General features: G+C 40.0%; 2 protein-coding genes across 6 annotated transcripts in view; one reads left to right on the forward strand and one right to left on the reverse strand.

Annotated features, from left to right (window-relative positions):
• The window catches only part of LOC126176053 (alpha-aminoadipic semialdehyde dehydrogenase-like), a 67,734-nt gene extending 53,135 nt beyond the window's left edge, over positions 1 to 14,599 (forward strand). The window contains exons 6-8 of the mRNA XM_049923189.1: positions 629 to 811; positions 13,253 to 13,462; positions 14,203 to 14,599. Coding sequence (XP_049779146.1) covers positions 629 to 811; positions 13,253 to 13,462; positions 14,203 to 14,415 — 606 coding nt within the window. The 3' untranslated portion in view covers positions 14,416 to 14,599. The remainder of the gene's footprint in view (positions 1 to 628; positions 812 to 13,252; positions 13,463 to 14,202) is intronic.
• A 199-nt stretch (positions 14,600 to 14,798) lies between these two features.
• The window catches only part of LOC126176062 (inositol-trisphosphate 3-kinase homolog), a 528,034-nt gene continuing 520,508 nt past the window's right edge, over positions 14,799 to 22,324 (reverse strand). For all 5 annotated transcript variants that reach the window (XM_049923213.1, XM_049923199.1, XM_049923206.1 and 2 more), the window contains 5 exons: positions 21,052 to 21,420; positions 17,363 to 17,497; positions 17,097 to 17,270; positions 15,740 to 15,913; positions 14,799 to 15,512 (listed from right to left, as the gene is read on the reverse strand). In XM_049923213.1, coding sequence (XP_049779170.1) covers positions 15,429 to 15,512; positions 15,740 to 15,913; positions 17,097 to 17,270; positions 17,363 to 17,497; positions 21,052 to 21,420 — 936 coding nt within the window. In that variant the 3' untranslated portion in view covers positions 14,799 to 15,428. The remainder of the gene's footprint in view (positions 15,513 to 15,739; positions 15,914 to 17,096; positions 17,271 to 17,362; positions 17,498 to 21,051; positions 21,421 to 22,324) is intronic.

Raw genomic sequence — 22,324 nt, forward strand, 5'->3', positions numbered from 1 at the left:
TACATACTAGCAAGTGAGGTAACATTAACTCTGTCCCTCTGTTTTTTGACAAGGGAGAGAGCATGATTCCAGGCAGAGTTTAAGCAAAAACCTCCATCCCTGTTCACAAGGTTACTCGCTAAATTAATCTCAATTGCCTCCTTAATTTTTTCAATATTACACTACAAGCACAGTTCATTTTCTGTTTTCATTTCTAGTAGAAATAAATGTAAAGACAGAAAAAGAACCAAAACATGGAAAAAAATAAACAAATAAGTGAAGAATAATGAAAGGTCGACACAGGCAGGAGCTGGTGGAACACGTGTACATAAGAGATTGTAGAAATAATGAAAAGAGGGAAGACGGAGAATGAGAAGAAGAAGAAATAAAAATGGGATGTAGGGAATGGTGTCACAGAGATTATGCAGAATTTAAGTGATACGGCAATAATAATCATTCATGACATTCAAGGGAGAATGTAAGCAGAAACAGTTGATATCACACACAAACACCATATATACCTTGTAGGTAACATTTTAGAGCCCAGCAAAAGCTTGTGATCAGTTAATAAATTTTGGTATTTCTATACAGATAAAATTTATTTGTATGTTTTGAACTATTTGCTTCAAATATTTTACTTTTATTTCAGATTTATGAAAAGGTACTTGAACCACTGAAAAAAGCATATGCTCAAATTATTAAAAGGATGGGAGACCCTCTGCAGGAAGGTGTTCTGTATGGACCACTACACAGTTCCCAGTCTGTATCTGCATTCCAGAGTACTATTAAAGAAGCACTGGCTGCTGGTGGTACTATTGAATTTGGTGGAAATGTAAGTGTTTTTGCAGCAAATAATACCTTCATAATTGCTTTCAGAAGCTGTAGGTAAGACAAAAATTCCTGTGGAATATTTCCAAAGGCATTTCACAGATTTACTTACAAGTGAACACAGGTCACTAAGGAACAATACTACAACTGTTTGGAGGGAATGGAACTTGGGGATGTTCAGATTAAAACTGGGATTAATGACAAAAGACACAGTTGTAACAATAAAAGTACAAACGCTACAAAAAAGGACAGCGAAATTTTTCAGGTAAGCTTTACAAGCAAGTTGTTAACTATGTATCTCCAGTAGCAAATGCTGAAAGAAGCTTTAGCAGACTATACATACTGTAGTACTGTACTTACCTTCAAAAAGCACATTTCTCACTAAAGCCAATAGCCACAAAAATATAGAAGGAAAGTATTTTTGTTTTTCTCAACAAAAGATCCCCTCTTCATCAAAGACATGAGGAAATAGTTGTGCGAACAGGTTACTTACAGTCCAGATTATGACAGACCAACCTTCTCTCAGGATGAGGGGAACAAAGATTATAGAAGTAGGCTAATAGAGACTGAATCAGGTGGAATGGTGGAATGAGGGGTTATGTTGAATTGCAAGGATTGGGTCAATGTAAAGGGCCAAAGTTGCGTTTCGGATACTCAGGTGTCTGGAGTCATTATATACAAACATAGAGCAAGTGGGTACCAGACGTCCCCAAGGTTGAAAGTTCATGTATTCATTGATGTGCTCTGCTCATTTGGGTGTGGTCATTTCTGGGACTCCCAAAACATGAAAAGCAAAGAGCCTGCAGAAGACGGTATTTGTTTCACAGAATCAAAGGTGAAGAAGTGTTCACAGCTCTTAAGGTATGCATTTTAGAGCCTATATTTACTAGACTTTTTTGTTTTGGTCCATACTATTACCTCATAAAGCTGTCTACCATACAACCTTAGCAACAACTGTACCGGTACACATAGTCCACCCTCATAGATATCAGAATGATTTTTGCTTATAACTTTTGCCTCGGTCGTTTCTGGACTAGGGACCCTTATCTCACATTGATGTATTTATCCCTCTCCATCATCCCTGAAAGTTTGTAACATTATCACAGATCACTCTGTGGGTATATTCTATTATAACTTAGATGCAGTTATAATAGTGAAAATATAATGTGGTAGGTAAGTAAAGCTGTTTCTGACCTGATAGAGGGTTAGAAAATCAAGGTACTTTTCTAGGCATAGTCCTACTGGAAATGGTATGTCCTTGTCTTCCTATGATCTATCTACCCAATTATAGGGGGCCCTACCGTTCAGGTGGACTCCAAACCATAATACTACCTAGCACTTTCACAAATATGAGTTGTTGCCTGATTTAGAAGAAGAACTGATAAGTGAAAGAAAGTCCTGGAACTGATCAAGAATTGGACTGTGAACCTACAGTGTTAGATTTATCCAGCCGACAAACAAGTCACTTTACTATAATATACAAAAACAAAACTGTAGTTCTGAAGCCAAAACACCTGTTGTGTAGGCCTAATGGAAATTCAATTACAGAGCTTTATTAGGGCTAATATATGACATTTCAATGTGCGACTTTTTTTAATTTAATTTGCCTGACTTGGCTCTCTTTGCTCTAGCACCCTACAATAGAAATACAACAATGACCCCCCCCCCCCCCCTCGCGGGGCTTAGCATTCGTCCGTTTGCTGGGTATGGACTTGGTGACCCCAGGTTCCTGAGCTAGGAAATGGTAAGTGCCACTAGTCCTCTGTCACCATAAACTCTGGGTAAGCTTCAACATCCACAGTGTGGTGCAGCGGTGGAACGTTGTGCGTCATGGGGGCTATGAGGATGGTACAAACCTCCCCAAAAAAAAAAAAAAAAAAAAAAAAAAAATCATCAATCTTAAGGTGTGGTGTGCACCAATGAGATGAATAGCTGTTGAGGTAGAACAGTCAATAGTGGGCAACCTATGGGGAACTTGCCACATCTCAGTTGTATGCGGCTTACTCAGAAAAGCAGGGATCTGTCTCCCAGGACTGTTTGTTTCCCTAGCTGCTCCTGCTATCACTACGGCATCCATGACTTCTCACACACTTGCTTCTGACAGTTCAGGTGGTCTGTTGGGTAGTATTAACACCCACCCTTCAAAGGCAGCACAGGAGAATAGCCCTCCTGACCAATCTTCATCTAAAGTTCAGGCATTGTATCATAACAAAGTGTGTCCAATGTGTCAAAATGTGCATCTTGTTATAAGGGGAGAAGATAGTACATTTGAGAAGGTATTGCTCTTCTATATCCAAAAAGGCCTTAATGTTTTGACTGGAATCCCCAAATATATTAAACAGATGGTTGAAACAGCAACTTCACAGCAAGTTAACAACCTATTGAAGCCCAAATTTTTGGGTGAGTATCCTATTGTAGTTGAACTACCCCATACCCCTAACTAGTCAAGGAGTGGTCACATGCAGTGACATCATGCATATGGACACTTCCGAGCTGGAAGGAGAATGAGCTGACTATCATGTGGGTGGAAAACTGGAAAAATCAGACTAATTTACAACGTTTGGTTTGCTGGTTTACCCAGATTATATTCTGGTTTACCCAGATTATATTAAAACTGAATTTTTAAGATTGAAAGTCAGACCATAATTCTCCAACCCTAGAAGGTGCTTCACGTGCTAGAAATTCGGGCACACCTCTCTAGGGTGTAATGGATGAGCTTTGTATGGTACATGTCGTATGGCTGCTCACGCTGATGGAACTGTGTGTACCTGCCCTGACTTTGGTGTCAATTGTTCAGGTCCACATCCAGTTTGGAGCTGAGTGTGTATGGTGTTTAAGAAAGAAAAGAAAATCCAGGAAGGAAAGATGATTAAGCATGTGCCTTACACTGAAGCAAAGATGATGTACAAATCCTTTCAGCCCAGATACTTTTCCCCTTCATTTGCTGTACTCACAAAGAAACTTGTGACCACAAGTATTTCCACCTAGACATCACCTATGGACTAAATACTTAGTTTACTACCTGAGCCCCCATTTTATTCTGTTACTCACTCCTGTGAACGCGAACGCGTTATGCAAATATTGGTGTCTCTCCCGTCCAATTATGAAAAGATAACCCATTTTGAAAAGATAACCTGAAATGTATAAATACGGTGAAATGCATCATTGAAAAATAAAAAACTAAAATTGCAACCAAGACTGTTTTTAACCAATACTGTTAAGCACTGGTTTGCTGTATGTCACATATGGATTGGAAGACTTTCTAAATACTTAGGAATTACTATTTTGAACAACTTAAATTGAAAATAACGCATAAAAAATGTTGTGGGGAAGGCAAACCAAAGACTGTGATTTATTGACAAAGCACTTAGAAGATGCAACAGTTCTACTGAAGAGACTGCCTACACAATGCTTGTCCATCCCCTTTCAAAGTACTGCTGCACAGTGTGGAATCCTTACCAGATAGTATTAATGAAGTACATTGAGAAAGGTGACAAAAGAGCAGCATGTTTTGTATTATCAAGAAGTAGGGAAGAGAGTGTCACTGACTTGATACAGGATTTGGGGTGGACATCACTAAAACAAAGGTGTTTCTTGTTGCAGGGGAATCTTCTCATTAAATTTCAATTATCAGCTTTCTCCTCTGAAAGATAAAATATTTTGTGATCCAACCTACATAGGGAGAAATTATCATCACAATAAAATAATGGAGATCAGAGCTTGCATGGAAAGATATAGGTTTTTGTTTTTTCTGCATGCTCTTTGAGATTGGAATAATAGAGTATGATTGTGAAGGTGGTTCGATGAATCCTCTGCCAGGTGCTTGTGTGATTTGCAGAGTATCCATGTAGATGTAGACATACATGTAGATGGATCTTGATACCAAGAAATGCTCTTGCAAGTACATCTGTGGCAGTGACAGTATAGATGGAATGGTTGTCACCTCCAAGCAAACTCCAACAGAGAGCACTGCTTCTGCTCCTGCTGTGGGTGCCACTTTGGCAGGGCAACTGCTGCACACTGGGTTCGCACAGCCTACCTTGGTGTCATTGAATGTGAGGGTGAAGACTAAGGTAAATTTTACTGTCAAGAAGGCAGAATGGAAACAGGTGGATCATCAGATCCAGAAACATTCAGAGGATGTTGACTCTGAATGGACTTAGATCTCTGCTTCAATGAACTCTTGAGTCCACTCAGTTCTCCTCCTAGTGAAGTGGGTTCTCCTAGATGCAGAAGGGCAATGGGAAAATATAAACCTCCCAGATAAATGGCTCCTGTGCTTCAACAGACCATGAATGGGTTTAGAACACATGTGGAGGAGCTGAAACTCTTTGTCATGGAAGAGACCTCCCTATCTGTGTCTAGAGGAAACACATTTTAAACACAGTTGATACCACTGGACTCAGGGGATACAGCTCTCATCAGACTTCAGTGGAACAGGGCTAAAGGTGAAGTGGCTATCTTTGTGAATGACACTTACCAAACCACTTTTCTCTCTCTCAGAAGAGCTATTCAGGCAATTGCTGTCATGGTCCATGTCTCATTTTCTGTTGCAATCTGTAGTGTGTATCTGCAGCCCAACAAATGCTTTCCCTCCATCCTTCCTACCTGTAGGAGATTTTAATATACACAGTGTGCTATGGGGATCTCTATCAGTGAGCCCCAGAGGTTACGTTGTCAAAAGCTTTATAGTGTCAGGATAGTTATACTTCTTAATGCTGGTGGTAGCACACACTTTAGCACTGCCATGGGACTATTCTTGGCCACAGACCTTGCTTTCTTTAAGTCTTCAGACTGACTTCAGAGGTGATATGTCCCATGGTGGAATGATAAGCATTGTTCCATCATCAAGGAGAGACGCATGGCCTTGTGCCGCGTTCAAATGCCAACCTCCTGTTATGAACCTCACAGACTTTAAAATTGTAAGGGAAAAGGCATGATGGACAATCACAGAGAACAAGAAGAGGTCATGGCAAGCGTTTTTGGACTCAATTACTTCTTTAAAGGTATGGGAAGCCATAAAGAGGATCTCTAGCAAATGTGCCCAATGACCTACTGAGTCAGGAATGTCTACAATCCAAACTTGGGACACTGTGAATGCCATGGCAGATTAGTTCAGTTTGATCACTGCCACTGCAAACTGAGATCCAGCTTTCCGCCATTAGTGGGCACTGGTGGAGAGGTTAGAATTTTAATTCTACCAACACTGAGGACTATTATTGCCCCTTTTCTTTGTGGGAACCTGAGTGTTCCCTGTCCCAGGTCAAGGAGACTGCCCTGGGTAAGGATTGGATCCCATAAAACATGTTACAGTACTTTCACCAGGATGCGAAGGAAATACTTCTGTCCCTTTTTAATGTGATCTGGTTTACCAGGAACTTTCTCGACTTGTGGAAGGATGCGATTTTAGTGGGCCTTCTGAAACCAGAAAAGGACCACATGTTTCCCAGTAGTTACCATAGCATGGCCCTCACTGGCTCATCGGAAAGACCCTAGAACCCATGGTGAACCAGTGTCTGATTTGGGTCCTAGAATCTCTGGACTTATTTAGTTGTTTTTCAAGTGGGTTTTGGTGGTGGTGTTCAACCATTGACAACCTCACTCTGCAGGAGGCAGAAATCCAACAATCCTTTATAAGCAGACAGCATCTCACAGGTGTCTTCTTTGATCTTCATTGAGAGGGCCTTTGACACTACTTGGAGGCGTCACATCCAGAGACAACTTCACCAATAGGGTTTCCAGGGACGATTACCAATTTTCATATTGTCCTTCCTTTCCAGAAAACTTTTTCGATATTGGGTGGGTGATGCTCTTTCCAAGTGATTCGAGCAAGAAAATTGGGTCCCTCAAGGCTCTGTTTTACGTGTACCTCTGTTCACTATTGCCATCAATGGTGTTACTTCCACAGTTAAACCGCCTGCTAGTTGTTTATTGTTTGTGGACGACTTTGCCATCTTCTGCTCCACCTCAATCCTTGCAACAGCCATTCGTCAGCTGCAGCTTACGATACAGATAAATGTATTTGTTCTTCGTCGATCCATTATGCATCGTGGCACGACGGCTGGCAAGAACTTCTTGATGCAATAATTTACCAACAGCCGTATGTATTGTAGAAATTTATTTTATTTTATGAACTTCTATGTGCTACCAGTTTTGGCATTACGTTGATGCCATCTTCAGGCCCAACTCGTCATAGTTGTAAAATCGCTATACACGGAAGGAGCCATATAACTGGATCCGTGAATCAAATCATCCTGCAACAACTCTTGGTGGCCACCAAGAGCTGTTGCAGGACGATTGGTGGCCACCAAGAGCTATTGCAGGACGATTTGATTCACGGATCCAGTTATATGGCTCCTTCCGTGTATAGCAATTTTACGACTATGAGAAGTGGAGCCTGAAGATGGTATCAATGTAATGCCAAAACTGGTAGCACACAGAAGTTCATAAAATAAAATAAATTTTTACAATATATATGGCTGTTGGTAAATTATTGCCTCAAGAAAAAAAAATATGTATTTGTGGTGATTTGAATCTTTGTTCTTGCCTCTTTAACCTGCCTCTTCTTACAATGAGACACTTTGTTCTTAATTTTAAAAGTTTAGTGAAGTTTTTGGGTTTCACTTTTGATGAACTCCTCACGTGGTTACAGCATATGAAGGCTATTAAGGCCAAAGGTTTAAAGGCATTGAATATTTTACAAAGCCTCAATCCAGGTCATGGGGAGCAGACTGAACATCTCTGTCTGTTTTACAAAGTGTTTGTGTGATCCTGCATTGACTATGGTTGCACAGTTTATGGCTCAGCTTGACCATCTTATCTTAAGATAATTGATGCTGTTCATCATGGAGGATTTGGATCTGGTAGGAGCATATAGGATGAGTCAAATTCCTAGCCTCTAGGTCCTCATGATGCATCATGTGTGCAGCCTACTCACCATATCACAATCACCAGCATTCCATACTGTTACTGGCTCTTCAATGGAGTGACTATTTAGACAAAGGCCACAAGCAATGATGCCATTCAGTATTCACATGTGGCTCTTGGTGCAGGCAGTTCTTGTATGCTTCATCGAGGTTGGAGTCATTCGCTGCCTCAGTTAATAAGGAGCTCCAAAATTATTTTGGATCTGTCAGTGTACATCAAGTTTTTTACTCCACCCTCTGTTTTTGCATCGATGTTGTGCAGTATTTCAGCTGAGCACTGTGACCGTAACACTGATGGGTCTAAGCAGGATAATTCCATCAGCTGTGCTGTGTTATCAAGATTTGCTTACCTGATACATTCACAATGTATGATGCTGAATCATCTACAAACTTGAGGGCTCTACAGGAGATGCAGTGCCTTTTTCTCCTAACAAATTCCTCATCTGCACTGACTCCCTAAGTGTCCTTTAAGCTATCAACGACATGTATTCACCCAAAAATATCTTCAGCTGATCCACGACACCCTTTTCCACTTACAGAGGCAGGGAAAAATGTGTCATTCTGCTGGGTACTAGGGCACGCAGACATTTGGGGTAATGAAACAGCAGATGCAGCAGCTAAGGATGCCTGCTTGGAAGTTACAATTTCTGAATGTGCTGCCCCTATCCATGCAGTTGCCTCACTATTGAGAAACATCATGTGTCTGTGGGGGGAGAAATTGTTAGGGTTGGAGAACAACAAGCTGAGGGCTGTGAAACCAGTGATATGATTGTGGCATGTCTCCCTCCAGCCAGTGCAGCGGGAGCACATACTCTTAATGTATCTTCGGATACGACACTGTCCTCCAACACCTGGACTCTTCCTTCAGCAGGAAGACTCATCTGTATGCAGTGCATGTGGTCTACAGTTTTCTGTACACTACATAAACTGATTGTGTTTTATACCAAGCCATGAGGTCTGCAACCTGCTTACCAGTTGATCTGCCCCCTATTTTAGGTGATGATGAACCGAACGCGATTAATGTTTTAAGAGTGTGTGATGTCTAGTCTTCTCAACAGTATCTTAGGTAGAATGTTTTTCTAGGGTGGTTGCTTCACCTTTTGTTTTCCAATTGCTCGTGTAGACTCAGTTTCTTGCTCCACTATTTTAGATGATGTGTGGTTATAGTCTATGTATTTTACTCACACACTGAGACATACAATGGGGCATAGGTGTTTTACTGTTTTGTGTGACAGTGTTAGCAAGAGTGTCCCAGGATGGTAGCAGGTTACATTTTCTAATTTATATTTGATGCTTCTAACAAGCCATAACCACACTTGTATTCTGTTCACTGAGTACAGGTGCTGATGACCTCACTGTTGAATGCCCTATACATACCACCACCACCACCACCACCACCACCACGAATAAAATGGAACTTCAAAAAGTTATTTACACTTTATTATGACAGACCAAGTAACCTTTACTCAACGCTGCATTACACTACACAGTGGCACAGATACATGACACTATTTTTCAACAGTCACCTAGAGCCTGTGAACAACACATGGAGCATTCTACTAATCATCAGTTTATCAATGATAGAAATCCGCTCAAATAATGCTGGAAAGAGAAAATTTTAGTGACTGGGGAGAAGGCACAAAGGGAGTCCCACAAGGGTTCAACTTTTGAGTCCACTCCTACTGCTCATATATGTGAATGATCTTCCACTTAACAACCACCAAGCAGAAATGGCACTTATTAGTGTTATAATGAATCCCGTTAGAGAGCAAGCAACAGAAAAGATTGTTAATGAAGTTTTCAAACAATTAAATGGTTTTTTTAAACAAACTTGCTTATTTTGGAAAAAAACACTGTATTCAGTTCTGTGCAACAAATAGTCATACTAACAACTGATGTAGCACATAAACGGGTGTCAATAAAAAGGGTAGATCACTCCACATTTTTTGGTGAATTTACACACAAAAACTTACACAGGGTTGTCCTCATCTTCCATGCAACATCCAATACAACACAGACATTCCAACTACAGCCAGACCAAATGAAAATCTATCCATGTATACTGGCAACACAGCCTAATGGTGCTAAGTATAATTAACCACAATAATGCAGTGACAAACCAATACATACTTCTGAGAGGAAACATTGATGAAACAATGGCGAATAAGACCTAAACCAGATAAGACTCAGATCATACTCTTCTCACACAGAAATCTAAGCCACAAATGAGAACAACTACAAGAATAACTCAACTTCCACCTATGTGAACCAGACTCACCATCTTTGACAGAACAAAATATAAGGAGTATTCAAATGAAACCTGGTCTCTAGTATAAAGTAATGGTAACGATTTTATTAACTCAAAAATGTAGTTATACACAATACACATTCTCAAAAATAATTGCCAAAACCGTTAGCACATTTATCCCTGATTGATTCCATCCTTGAAGAAGCTAGTAGACTGCTGTCAGATCCAGGCCTGGACCCAGTCACACACTTTGTTGTCCGTTGCGAATCAATGTCCACGAATAGCTTGTTTCAGATGTCCAAACACATGAAAGATGCACAGTGAAAGGTCGAGACTGTGTGGTGGATGTTCCAGTGCTTCCCACCGAAACTGCCACAATGTCGTCTTCACTGCATTGGCCTTGTGTGGGCGGACATTATCATGCAGGAGGATAAAACCATTGGACAACATACCTCGGCGTTTCGACTTGATTGCTTGTCTAAGGTTCTTTAAAGTGGCTTGAGAACGCTGGGCACTGATGGTGGTTCCCCGTTCCAGAAACTTGACAAGCAGTGGGCCCTTGTGGTCAAAAAAGAAGGACGTCATGATCTTACCAGAACTGGTGTGCATGGTCTTTGATTTCTTTGGAAGTGGTGAAGTTGCATGTTTCCAATTCTTGCTCTGACGCTTGCTTTCCGATTCAAAATGGTGACACCACGTTTTGTCATCTGTGACAATACGCGACAGAAAGCCATATTCCTCCTCATAATAACGTTGCAGACAATTCGAAGACAGCACCATTCGAGTATTGCCCTGTTCGGCGGTCCATTGATGGGGAACCCACTGCGCACAGATTTTTCTAAAGTTCAAGTGTTGACGCATTATGGTGTGGGCAGTGCCCATGCTAATACTCAGTAACCGATGGATTTCATCCACGGTGATCCTGCGGTTGTCCAAGACTAAAGCGTTCACTTCCACAACCATTTCTGGTGTGATGACACAATGAGCCAGTCCAGGACAAGCATCGTCTTCCAGTGACTCACACCCCTCAAGGATCGTATGCACCATTCTACAACATTTTAATGACTCAGACTGTACTCACCATACACAGCCCTCATCTGTTGATACATTTCACAGCCTCCAACTCCCTCTGCTGCCAAAGTATTCCTGCTTACTTGCTTGCATGTTCAGTAGTGGATGATAACTTGTGTGACCATCTTCTCTTCAGCGTGAAACCACACTGGTGCTATGCAATATAAAACTGTGTACACGCGTTATATTGTGCCACCTTATGTGGTAAGGCAAAGGTAGACGCACTGACCAGGTTTCATTTGAATGAACCTCATACTTAGGAATCCACCTAGACAAATAACTAAACTGGAAGACTGAAGTTAAGCACAACATAGACAAAATCCGCAAAAGACAAACACTAATCAGACTAGTACAAGGATGCTTCCATGGGTGCAGCACAATCACAGCCATTGACACTTAAAAGCCTATATAAGACCGGTAAGAGAATATGCAGCAACACCACTGGCTGGCATGACAAGACCTGCACCAGAAAATATTATGCAACAGAAAAGTGGCTGTTATGCAGCATACTAAGAATACCTTGGACACTATAGTGAAGGTCTTTCCCACGAAAACTAGACTTGCCAAACCTTGTGCAGATATGAATGGCGCATAACCAAAGACAGACTGGACATGTCACTCTACTCACTCAAAAACCACAACTCGCAACCAAATCAAAATACGAATACATATACCCCTCCCGGTTATAGCACACATCACAAAGGACAATTTCAAAGACATAAACGACAAAATGGACAATCTATTAATAAACTTCACTCTCCTTCACCAACTTAGTCCACTGCTTGTGGGCTAGTGGCTAGCATTGCTGCCTCTGGATCAGGGGGTCCTGGGTTCGATTCCCAGCCGTGTTGGGGATTTTCTCGGTCCGGCCACTGGGTGTTTGTGTTGTCGTCGTCGGCAGCGTCGTCGTCGTCGTCATCATCATCATGACAGTGACTAGATTGGACTGTGTAAAAAATTAGGGCTATGTACGGGCACTGATGACCACGCAGTTGAGTGCCCCATAAACCACCACCACCACCACCACCACCACCACCACCACCACCACCACCACACCTTGCACCCATCAAAGCAGACGAGAATAACCAAAACACACGATGACAGATGTTATGCACACTACTGCCAGTGAGATGCCTATCCTGACCTGACCAGTCAATGCCAATGCTGACTGCCAAAGTGACCGAAGACGTAGCCACAGACTTAGCATAATCTTAATGTTTAGAAATTAATCATAAGACATAAACTCAATTGCAAAAGTAATACTGAAATAAGTTAACACAAATAAAATTGGAACAAATATTACAAAATTAGATGTAGAACAGAGTAGCAATGAAACTAGTAAAATCAAACAGATCTGAATTAAAAATAGAACTAAACCGTAAAGTTTACTCCTTCAGAGTGAGCACTAGACAATTCTTTGACAATAACCTGTGTGAAACAAAACAAAATTGCAATTGTGTGACAAAGCATAATAAGCACCAACCACCCGTATCACAATGGCAGGGGGAAAAAAAGCTTGATCTGGAAGCAGCATATTATGAGCTGCTCAAAAAAAAATGTATAGCTACTTTCTTCTCTTTGTTTAACTGCTAATTCTGGAAACGAACAAATCAACCTCCTTAGATATTTTGCATATTTCCACTCAATAATTCCCTGTGGAATAATTTTCTTGGGTAATCCATCAATTAGAAATAAAGTATAGATTGCACAAAAGCAATATGTGGTTGTCATCTGGAGTTGTCACATAGGTATCTCTTGAAGGAGTAAAGCATTTTAACTGCACCATCACAATACGTACATTCGCTAACAAAATTTGTTATACACAATCCATCACAATTTGAGAACAGTGATGTTCATAGATACAACACTAGAGGAGAAAGAGACCTTTATTACCCGAAAGGAGCTCATTACACAGCAATAAAAATTTTTGATCATTTGTCCACTAACAAATTGTCTGACGGGTAGCAAAGTAAGTTTTAAATCTAACCTAAAAACACTTCTCCTAGACAGCATCTTCTATTCCATGGACTAATTTTTATTCTAGCCATAAAAAATCCATAGTTCTGAAGTGTAGTTGCATGGGTATGTCTGAAAAATATTTGGATTAATGTTAAAACTAACTAACTAACTAACTGATTAGCATTTCATCTGATAACTAGGCAAGCTTTCAAAACATTACAACAGAGTGACTGGATTACAGGTTTTGGATGGGCCAGGATTTTATGTCGAACCAACGATCATAACGGGATTGCCACATGATGCCAGTGTAGTGCACAAGGAAACATTTGCACCAATTGTCTACGTCCTGAAAACTGCAAATGTTGATGAGGCAATAAGATGGAATAATGAAGTTAAGCAAGGTTTATCATCCAGCATTTTCACATCAAGCATGGAAACTGTTTTCTCAAAGGTAAGTATACCAATTCTGGTCAAATATGGCATGTGACTTGTTTTAAAATTTTTATAACAACATTTCTCCATTCCACTTTGTGATATCTGAGACAATAAGCTAACTTGGGCATTGATTTTATGAGGAAGATTTGTTCTTACCTTCTGAAATGGGTGTAGTTTTGAATTTCATGAATGGATCTCTGACTCATTTTATTATAATATCACTCACAACTGTCACCTACCAATCAACAGCTTCCCTTAGGCATTCCATTTAACAAGAATCGAATACCTGAAGTGCCAAAATCTTCCAAATGACCTTTCTCTCTTCACCTAAATTCAACCATACATTTGCTAGATCCTATAATGGTCCATCATTCCCGATTACACCATAACTCTTGCCCAGCTGAGCAATCCTGTTTTAAGACTTGCCCTAAATTCTCTGTCATTATCAACAATTTACGTTCCATAATTGCTGTAAATGCATACAAAGGAAATATTACTTGACATATCAGCCTAATGTATAGTAGTCCTACAATCATTATCACAGAAGCAGCAAAGTTCTCTCAGTTAAACAGTAACAACCAGCCATTTTTCCAAATCCTTACTCTACTAGGTTACCTTTATCACCTGTGCTTAATGCAGAAGATCTATTTCAAGTTGTTGAGATATTTTAATATCATCTTTAATTCTTCTTAAACATACAAGAATTATTTCTATTATGTAATAAGTATCTAGGCCAAAGTAACTTTTTTTTTCCAGTGGCTTGGTCCGAAAGGCTCTGACTGTGGGATCGTGAATGTGAATATACCAACAAGTGGAGCTGAAATTGGAGGAGCATTTGGTGGGGAGAAGCACACTGGTGGTGGCCGTGAATCTGGTTCAGATTCCTGGAAACAATACATGAGACGTGCTACTGTGACTATCAATCACAGCAAGCAACTGCCTCTAGCTCAGGGTATTAAGTTTGAGTGATGAGATCTGATATGTACAAAATATGAAATATAATGCTCTATAATAGCTCTTCTGATCTCTGCCAATATTGAATAAAATCTTTAATCAAACATAAATGTGGGTAAACGACCTGCAGTAATAACTATATGAAAATTTTGTGTTGTGAATTGCACCCTGAAGTAATAAAGACAGGTTTTCACTGGTATGTGAACTTCGGTTTCATTGATGAAATGTTTCATTTGATAATTACATTTTATATAGGTATAGCATGGACAAATAAAACAGGTGTGGAAAACATTTCCTGTGCTTTCAAACAGGGAACTCAGCTTAAGTCATCTTAACTGGAGCAGATGATGTAAGTTAAGTTTTCTGTATTAAGGTGCATGAATAATTTTTTGGGCTAGTTTTATTTTGCCCATACTGCACTTTGAAACTGACAGCAGAAGACATTTTACTTTATGTGCACTACAGTGGACTGATAACAGGCAGCTATGTTAAACTGGAACAAGTTCCTGTGGAACTTATTCAAGAAATAAACATTAAGCAATTGTTTAAATGAAAATTGTATTATTATGTAAAAGTTATTACCTGACATAAAAGTTTTATATATAAATTTTACTTATAGTTTTAGTTTCTGACGACTAGAAAATGTTTGATACATTTAAGGACAGGAAATAACAATCATTATAATAAATACTGAAAAAATATAAAAACAATAAATACAAAAATGTACAAATTTACAATCACCTGTAATTTTTGGAGATACAGCTGTTTGCAAATTTTCATAGAAATTTAATATACCTTACTTTGTTTACAGTTTTAATGTCCATACATTTCCTACGTATTATGAAAGATCTCTCTGCACTGAGTAAACAGTTTATCAGAGACTCCCAAAGTCTGTCCTTCCATCTAATTCATACTTTCTCACAAAAAAACACTGCAGGAAACTGTAGCAACACATCACTACTGCTTCACTGGCATCTGGTCCCCATTATGCAGTCTTTACACTGGCACTTAAATTACTGTCCATCCATTCAGGATTTCAATTGAACTGAGGTAGTTGGGATGATGGGATTTTTAAAATCTGGAGGCTGTTTCAGATCTACTTCTTCCATTACCTGCAGAAAGATGACAAATAATGAAACAAAACATCATCGGCTGAAAATATGTTGTCAATAATACAAATGTATTTTTTCAAAATTAGCTGTTCCACAATTTCTTCTCAGTAAAGAATGAATTTGTATTACACAGTAAAACAGCACACAGTTTAATTGTTCACACAGCTTCCATTCAAATCTCATAATTTAAACTTAACAATTTCCAGTACTATCTCAAATATACATACACGAATGAGTGAATCAAGACCAAACAGGAAACCTTCTTCATGATTCCCTTGAATCCATGGTTTCCTATGAGTGACTTCCACTCCTTGGGGCACAGGGTGAGTCTTGGCAAAGTCAATTATCCATGCTCCAACTTTTGTATCATCATAAATCATGAATATGCTGCTACCAACAACCTATAGAAATTAGACACATTACAAAGATGGAAACACCATTTGCATATTCTATCTACTTAAAAAAACATCTGTTTAAACTATGAGGAAACATGCAGAATTCATAACCGAATATGTGTCCATGGTGTAAGCTTCAAACATTAAACATATACTGAAATGACTTATAACATTTTGCACAATCTGCACACAACGAAATACATTCAGACAAGGTGGAGCGACTATTACAGACCAAATTAAAAATATTTAATATTTAACTGATGTGAAAACTGTTGCCTTCCAATCAATGAGACAGAACTACAACAGTAAAACTTATTAAATAAATAAAAGTCTTTGAAATTAAAATTTTTGAGGGTAAGCAGTTGTTTGTTCTGATAGTGTTTGAAATAATGATGTAAACAGCCATTATGAAGCTAACCAGAGTTGGTAGTTTTCTTTAACTATGCTGTATATCATCTCAAGACAAATTGTAAATCATACAGTTCACAGACACATACCCAACTTTACATAAAAAAATAGACATATGATACAAGTAGATCGGATGTCACAGTCTCTCTCCAGCTACTTGTCTCCTTAACAGGGTAGGAAAATAACTTTTCATTGTGGCTATCATTAACCATTAAGAGCTGTGTACAACCTAATTATTTTGGCACAGATTATGTCATGGAGTAGCTGTCATTTCTGCAATGAACATACCAAATTTCCAAAGTATTTTGGTTAGATTTTGGCATGCCAAATTCTGGTCAACTTTACAAAGAAAGATTTCTGGTGCAACATGTTTTAATGGCAGAATGGTTCCTAGTCAATATTATGATGTGTATATTTCAGCTTGCTATTTTCTTAATTGCAAGTCAAATAACACAATCCACTGCTTCATACAGTGTATAAAATGGTGCTGTGCATTAAAAAACTTCACAGTAAGTTCACATCACAGCCTTAGTGGAGTGTCAATAGCCACGGATCAAACTAACTAATTATAAAACATTGTTGCTGACAGTTTGTTAAGAATATGGGATCATTTCTGGTCACAATGGTTTCTATCTCACTATGTTTTACATCAACTACTACATACACATGAAGATGAGGAAAAAAAGACAATGATACTGAACACACATGGACATAGCAACAAGCAACTGCAAATGAGCCTCAACAGAATTAAAAGGTATCGCTGTTACAATGAGATTTTTACCTCATGTCTTTTGAAGTACTCCGACTGCTCGAATTTCGTTCTTATTTCTCGTAGTCTCGCAACCAACCTCTGCCTTACATCTTCACGACCTCCTAAGAAAAGTGCCACTGTTGCGAGTAGCTCTGATCGAGATTTTACTTTCTTAAGGTCAGTGACTGGTGGTGATCCACGAAACTGAAAGAAACAAACAATATTCACTTAATTTCAACATGTTCCCTATCAAGTGAAAAGGAAAAGTGCAAAGAAAAACAAATCTAAACACTCACTTTCATTGCTTCTATGCGAAATCCATGACTGCAAGTAGAGCTCTGTTGTTCTCGAAACTGCATGTAACGCAGTTTCGTAACAGCCTTAGCTTCATGTTCTTCTGGTGTTGGAGCACTTGGATCAACTTGCACCATCTATGTGAAAAGAAAAGGCTCTCAGAAATGTAACAAATAAGAGTTCTGCAACTAAACACAAATACAACATAAGAATTTGACATCTGGTGCAGTTGAGGCCATTACACAATCACATTTATATGACATTTCCTGCTTCTTACGCAGTAATAAGTCAGACTAAGGTCACGACATTCATACAGTGATATCTGCTTGTTCCACATTTTATCCTTGGCTTAACTATCACTACAGGTAGCACTGAGAGACAGTTTTAGTCTCCCTGCAGGCCACACGACAACTTAAAAAGACAGAAATGGAAGTTCTATGTATTCCAATTGTAACAGCCATATTGTGTGTGTTTTCATATGAAACTGTTTGGGTACTGTGTTTTTGGTACAGATATGTCAACATATGATAGAAAGTGTGTAATAATAATTATATAATTATAAATCTGACTGAGAAAATTCTACTTATAAAAAGTAGCAGGAGACGTAATCTTATAGAAAGAGGTAAAACTGATTTTGGAACAAAAGTTTTCAAATGAATATTTCACTCTGAAGTAGAGTGTGCACTGTTTCAAAACATCCTAGTAAATTAAAAACAAATTAAAAACATATGCCCAACTGGGACTGAAATCCAGAATCTTGTGAGGCACCTGCTGATAAGAGCATTGTCTACCAAAGCCAAGGTTCTGGGTTCGAGTCCTAGTCTACCACACAACTGTAGTCCACCAGGAAGTTACAGGTATTCAAATCTTATCCAGCACCTAAAATCCATGGTACCCTTTCATCCATAATGGTAAGTCTCCATTGAACTTACGTGCTGCGTGACTAACCTTATCAGTCTTTGTTGTTGGTGCTGTATCTTTGAATCTTCAAGCTTTAGTACCAAATACTACAAAGTGGGCACAGTTAGTGACAGTCCATCAGCAAGCTGTGGATGGTTAGTGGCTACGAAAGCAAATCAAACATCCTAAGTTATGATATTTAAAAGTATGACTGAAACTACCGATACTGTGTGTTGTCTTTGACCTGGGATGCAGTGATAGTGTGACATGTGATGTCATGTGTGTGTAAACAGACACACAGTAGAACAACGAAAAAATGTATGTTTCTTCTATTTTTATAATTAGAGAATGGTGACAGACTTATCTATAGTGTAGCCAAAGGTCTAGTTTAGGTTGAAAGGTGATAGCTTGGTTGTGAGCTTGTGAAGCCAACAAATGTTAATACAAAATCTTATTTATAGTGAAGATGTGTAGTGTAGCTTGAGGTATATGTTAATTTGAAAAATGACAGTCTGGTTTGACACGGCAGTATCCAAGACTGTGATATCATGAGAGTAACAATTAATCAGGGTGGTTCCTAAAACAGACCACAGCTACTTTCTTCTTCCATGCTTCTCCAACTAATGAGAGTTCCATCCTCAATGAATGTAGATATGTTTGAGGATGTTAAACTGTAACCTACATTTCCTTTGATACAAAGTTGGTGGTGGTGTCTTCAGTGTAAAGACTGGTTTGATGAAGCTTTCCACAATAACTATCCTGTACAAGTCTCTCCACGCCCCTGAATAGCTACCATACCCTACATCCTTTTGAACCAGTTTATTGTAGTCAAGCCTTGGCCTCTCATTTTACCCCCCCCCCCCCCCCAAACAAAAGTTACACAGTGGACCACCCTTGCATCTAACATAATTTATGTAACAATGCATGCATGAAAATACTTGTTGGAGACTTATCCATTTTCTAATACAGGTTTTCTGAAGTTAGTTGCAACTTCCTCTGTTATAAGGAAAGGCATTATTACGTTAGACTATGCTACATCTAAAAATGTGTTACCACAACCTTTATTTGGCATTACATTTGCTGGCTGCAACAAGTCAACTTAATTATAATTTACCAATCTAACCTAAACCTCTACTTCAGTATGTCTAGATTTCAGGGCAAGTCCAATACCACACTCTAGCCCCCTACACTCATCTATGTTACCAAACTAATGATTCTTTGATGCCTCAGGATATCTCCTGTCAAATGACTCCTCCTTTTAGTCAAGGTGTGCCATAAATTTATTATTTTTTTCCAAATTCAATGTAATACAAGATCTGAAGTGTTTATCATCCAAATTTCACTTCTACAGATGACTACAAACTTCACAAATATTAGGTTGGTGCCCAAGTTCATAGCGTTTTTCCATAAGTTTAATAAACATGACAAATACACATAACAGACTTGAGTCATCAATAACATTTTCTCCTTCACTATTTACAACAGTCTGCCTACGCTGGGGTAACTTTTCAATTCCGTAACTATATAAATCGTGTAGTTTTGAGGCAAAGAACTCGCTGGGAAATGTTTGGAGCACATTTTCATCCAGAAAGGAAGTTCCTTGAAGTCTGTCTGTCATAGACAGCAGAAAATGTGAAAAGATGAGGGTGCCAGATCAGGTGAATAAGGTGGGTGCAAAGTGACTTCCAACCCAACTCCTGGATAGCATTTTTTGTCAGTCTAGCAGAACGTGCATGGCCGTTATTGTGGAGTAACATGCCTTCCAGCAGTCTTCGTCACCGTTCTTGAATCTCATCTGCAAGGTGTCTCAACTTTTGACAATAAATGTCAGCACTGATGATTACACTGTGGGGAAGCAATTCGTAGCACACCGAACTGTAGCTGTTCCATCTTGTATAATATGTGTACGGGTCTTCATATGGGGAGTTGCTGCTTTGTTTGGGCTCAACCATTCTTTTCTTTTCATTATGTTAGCATAAATACACCATTTCTCATCAGAAGTCACGATACAGGATAGGAATTGTCAGTGTTGTTCACGAGCCAATTGATGACGAGTAAGCACAGATGCACACACGGCCGCCCTACCCTACTGCACGCAAATGTCGCACGACGACGGAACGGGGACAGCTCATCAGATTTGTGACTTCTCGAGTACAACCAGGTTTCTCCATTTGGTACTCCATTTTCTAGCATCCACAGCGCCATTCACTATCTCTAAATGACAAAATGTTAATATGTAAACTCAAACAGCACTAGTGAACTATAATAAAAGAGACAATCAACGAACAAACCCATTGCAACCGGAAAACTAACATGCTGCTCAAAAATGCTACGAACTTACGTACCGACCTAATAGCTTCAGAAGAGACTCGGTACCATTTAAATTTATTTCAATGTCAACAAATGCCTATTTTACGGGAAGGCTTTTCTTGCTATTGCTAATCCACGTTTCATACGCTCATTACTTTGGCCGTCATCAGTTTGGTGCTCAAATAGCAAAACTGATCTACCAGTTTCAGTGTCTCATTTCCCAATCCAGTTTCCTTAGTGTCGCTCGATTTGATTCGACTGTCTTCTCCACTGCCGTTGTTTTACCTTGTTGACATTCACCTTATAACCTATTTTTCGAGACACTACTGATTCGTTTCAAGTGATCTAAGGTATCCATCTCAAAATATAAGAAAAAGTTGCGTGTGGAAAACCTAATGCGCCTTTAGATACAAATTTCCTAATACACTCTCACGCGTTATTTTCCTGCTACGATCGTTACCTGTACAGAAAGAGGACTGACCTTCTGGTAAAGGTCGTGCCGCGCCGTAGTCTTGGACACCTCGGACTCGAGGAAGGTGCGCGTTCCCATCTTGACATCCATGACGTTGGGGTCGCGGAAGCCGGCGAGCAGGTCCTGCAGCTCGATGAAGCGCTGCCCGCGGAAGGTGACCTCGCGGAAGTAGCGCGGCGCCAGGTCCCGCAGCAGCGGGTCTGCGCCCAGCGCCTCGTAGACGCGGCGCTCGGCGTCGTCCTCGCCGCCACTGCGCTTCTTCCAGATGGTGCCCGGGCCGGCGGGCGCGAAGCAGTCGGGGTGGCCCGACAGCTGGAACCAGCGCGCGCGGCTCTGCAGCAGCACGTCCGTCGCGGGCGCGCTCAGCTCCAGCGCATTCTGCCGGCACACACAGACACCACACTCGTCAGGCTCCCTCCAACTCCAGAGCTCGGCGGTAACGTAATTAAAGGCATATTGGTAAACGATGACTGGCTTCACGCAATTCTCCATGCCGAGGAAACCTGTTTGTCTCTGCACAAGCGGAAAAATGCTTCTGTCGGAAAAAAGTTATGTTGCTGTTTAAAGGATTCGGACAGACAATTTGGGAACCAACTGCCTCAGTTCTCACCCCGTCTTCCTTACCAAAAATGTCGGCATGCGAACATATTACCGCTTTTTTAACATGGATAATTCTAAATCCTTTCACTCTGTAATCAAACCTTCATACTTAGCATCTCCCTCCCACTGCCACCGTCTGTAAATGTCTCCCCCCCCCCCCCCCCCCAATTGTTTCCATCCTCTCCCATTGCTTTACAGTATATCCCACTGCCATTATCCCCAGCATATCTCGATAGCTCAAAAGTTCTGGGGGCTCCAACTTATAATTTCCCCTATAACAACGTACTTGAAATTTCGGTCCAAATGCGCCCTTCCCTATACTCACGTTTAATTTCTCCTATAACAACGTACTTGAAATTTCGGTCCAAATGCGCCCTTCCCTATACTCACGTTTTAAAGTTCGCGGGTCTGGGAGGTCCAGAGACCCCCCCCCCCCCCCAAGCCATGTATGGTCTCCCCTCATCTACATCTACATGATTACTTTGCAATTCACATTTAAGTGCTTGGCAGAGGGTTCATCGAACCACAATCATACTATCTCCCTACCATTCCACTCCCGAACAGCGCGCGGAAAAAACGAACACCTAAACCTTTCTGCTCGAGCTCTGATTTCTCTTATTTTATTTTGATGATCATTCCTACCTATGTAGGTTGGGCTCAACAAAATATTTTCGCATTAGGA

This window comes from Schistocerca cancellata, chromosome 1 (genome assembly GCF_023864275.1).
Source record: "Schistocerca cancellata isolate TAMUIC-IGC-003103 chromosome 1, iqSchCanc2.1, whole genome shotgun sequence".
Lineage (NCBI taxonomy): Eukaryota > Metazoa > Arthropoda > Insecta > Orthoptera > Acrididae > Schistocerca > Schistocerca cancellata.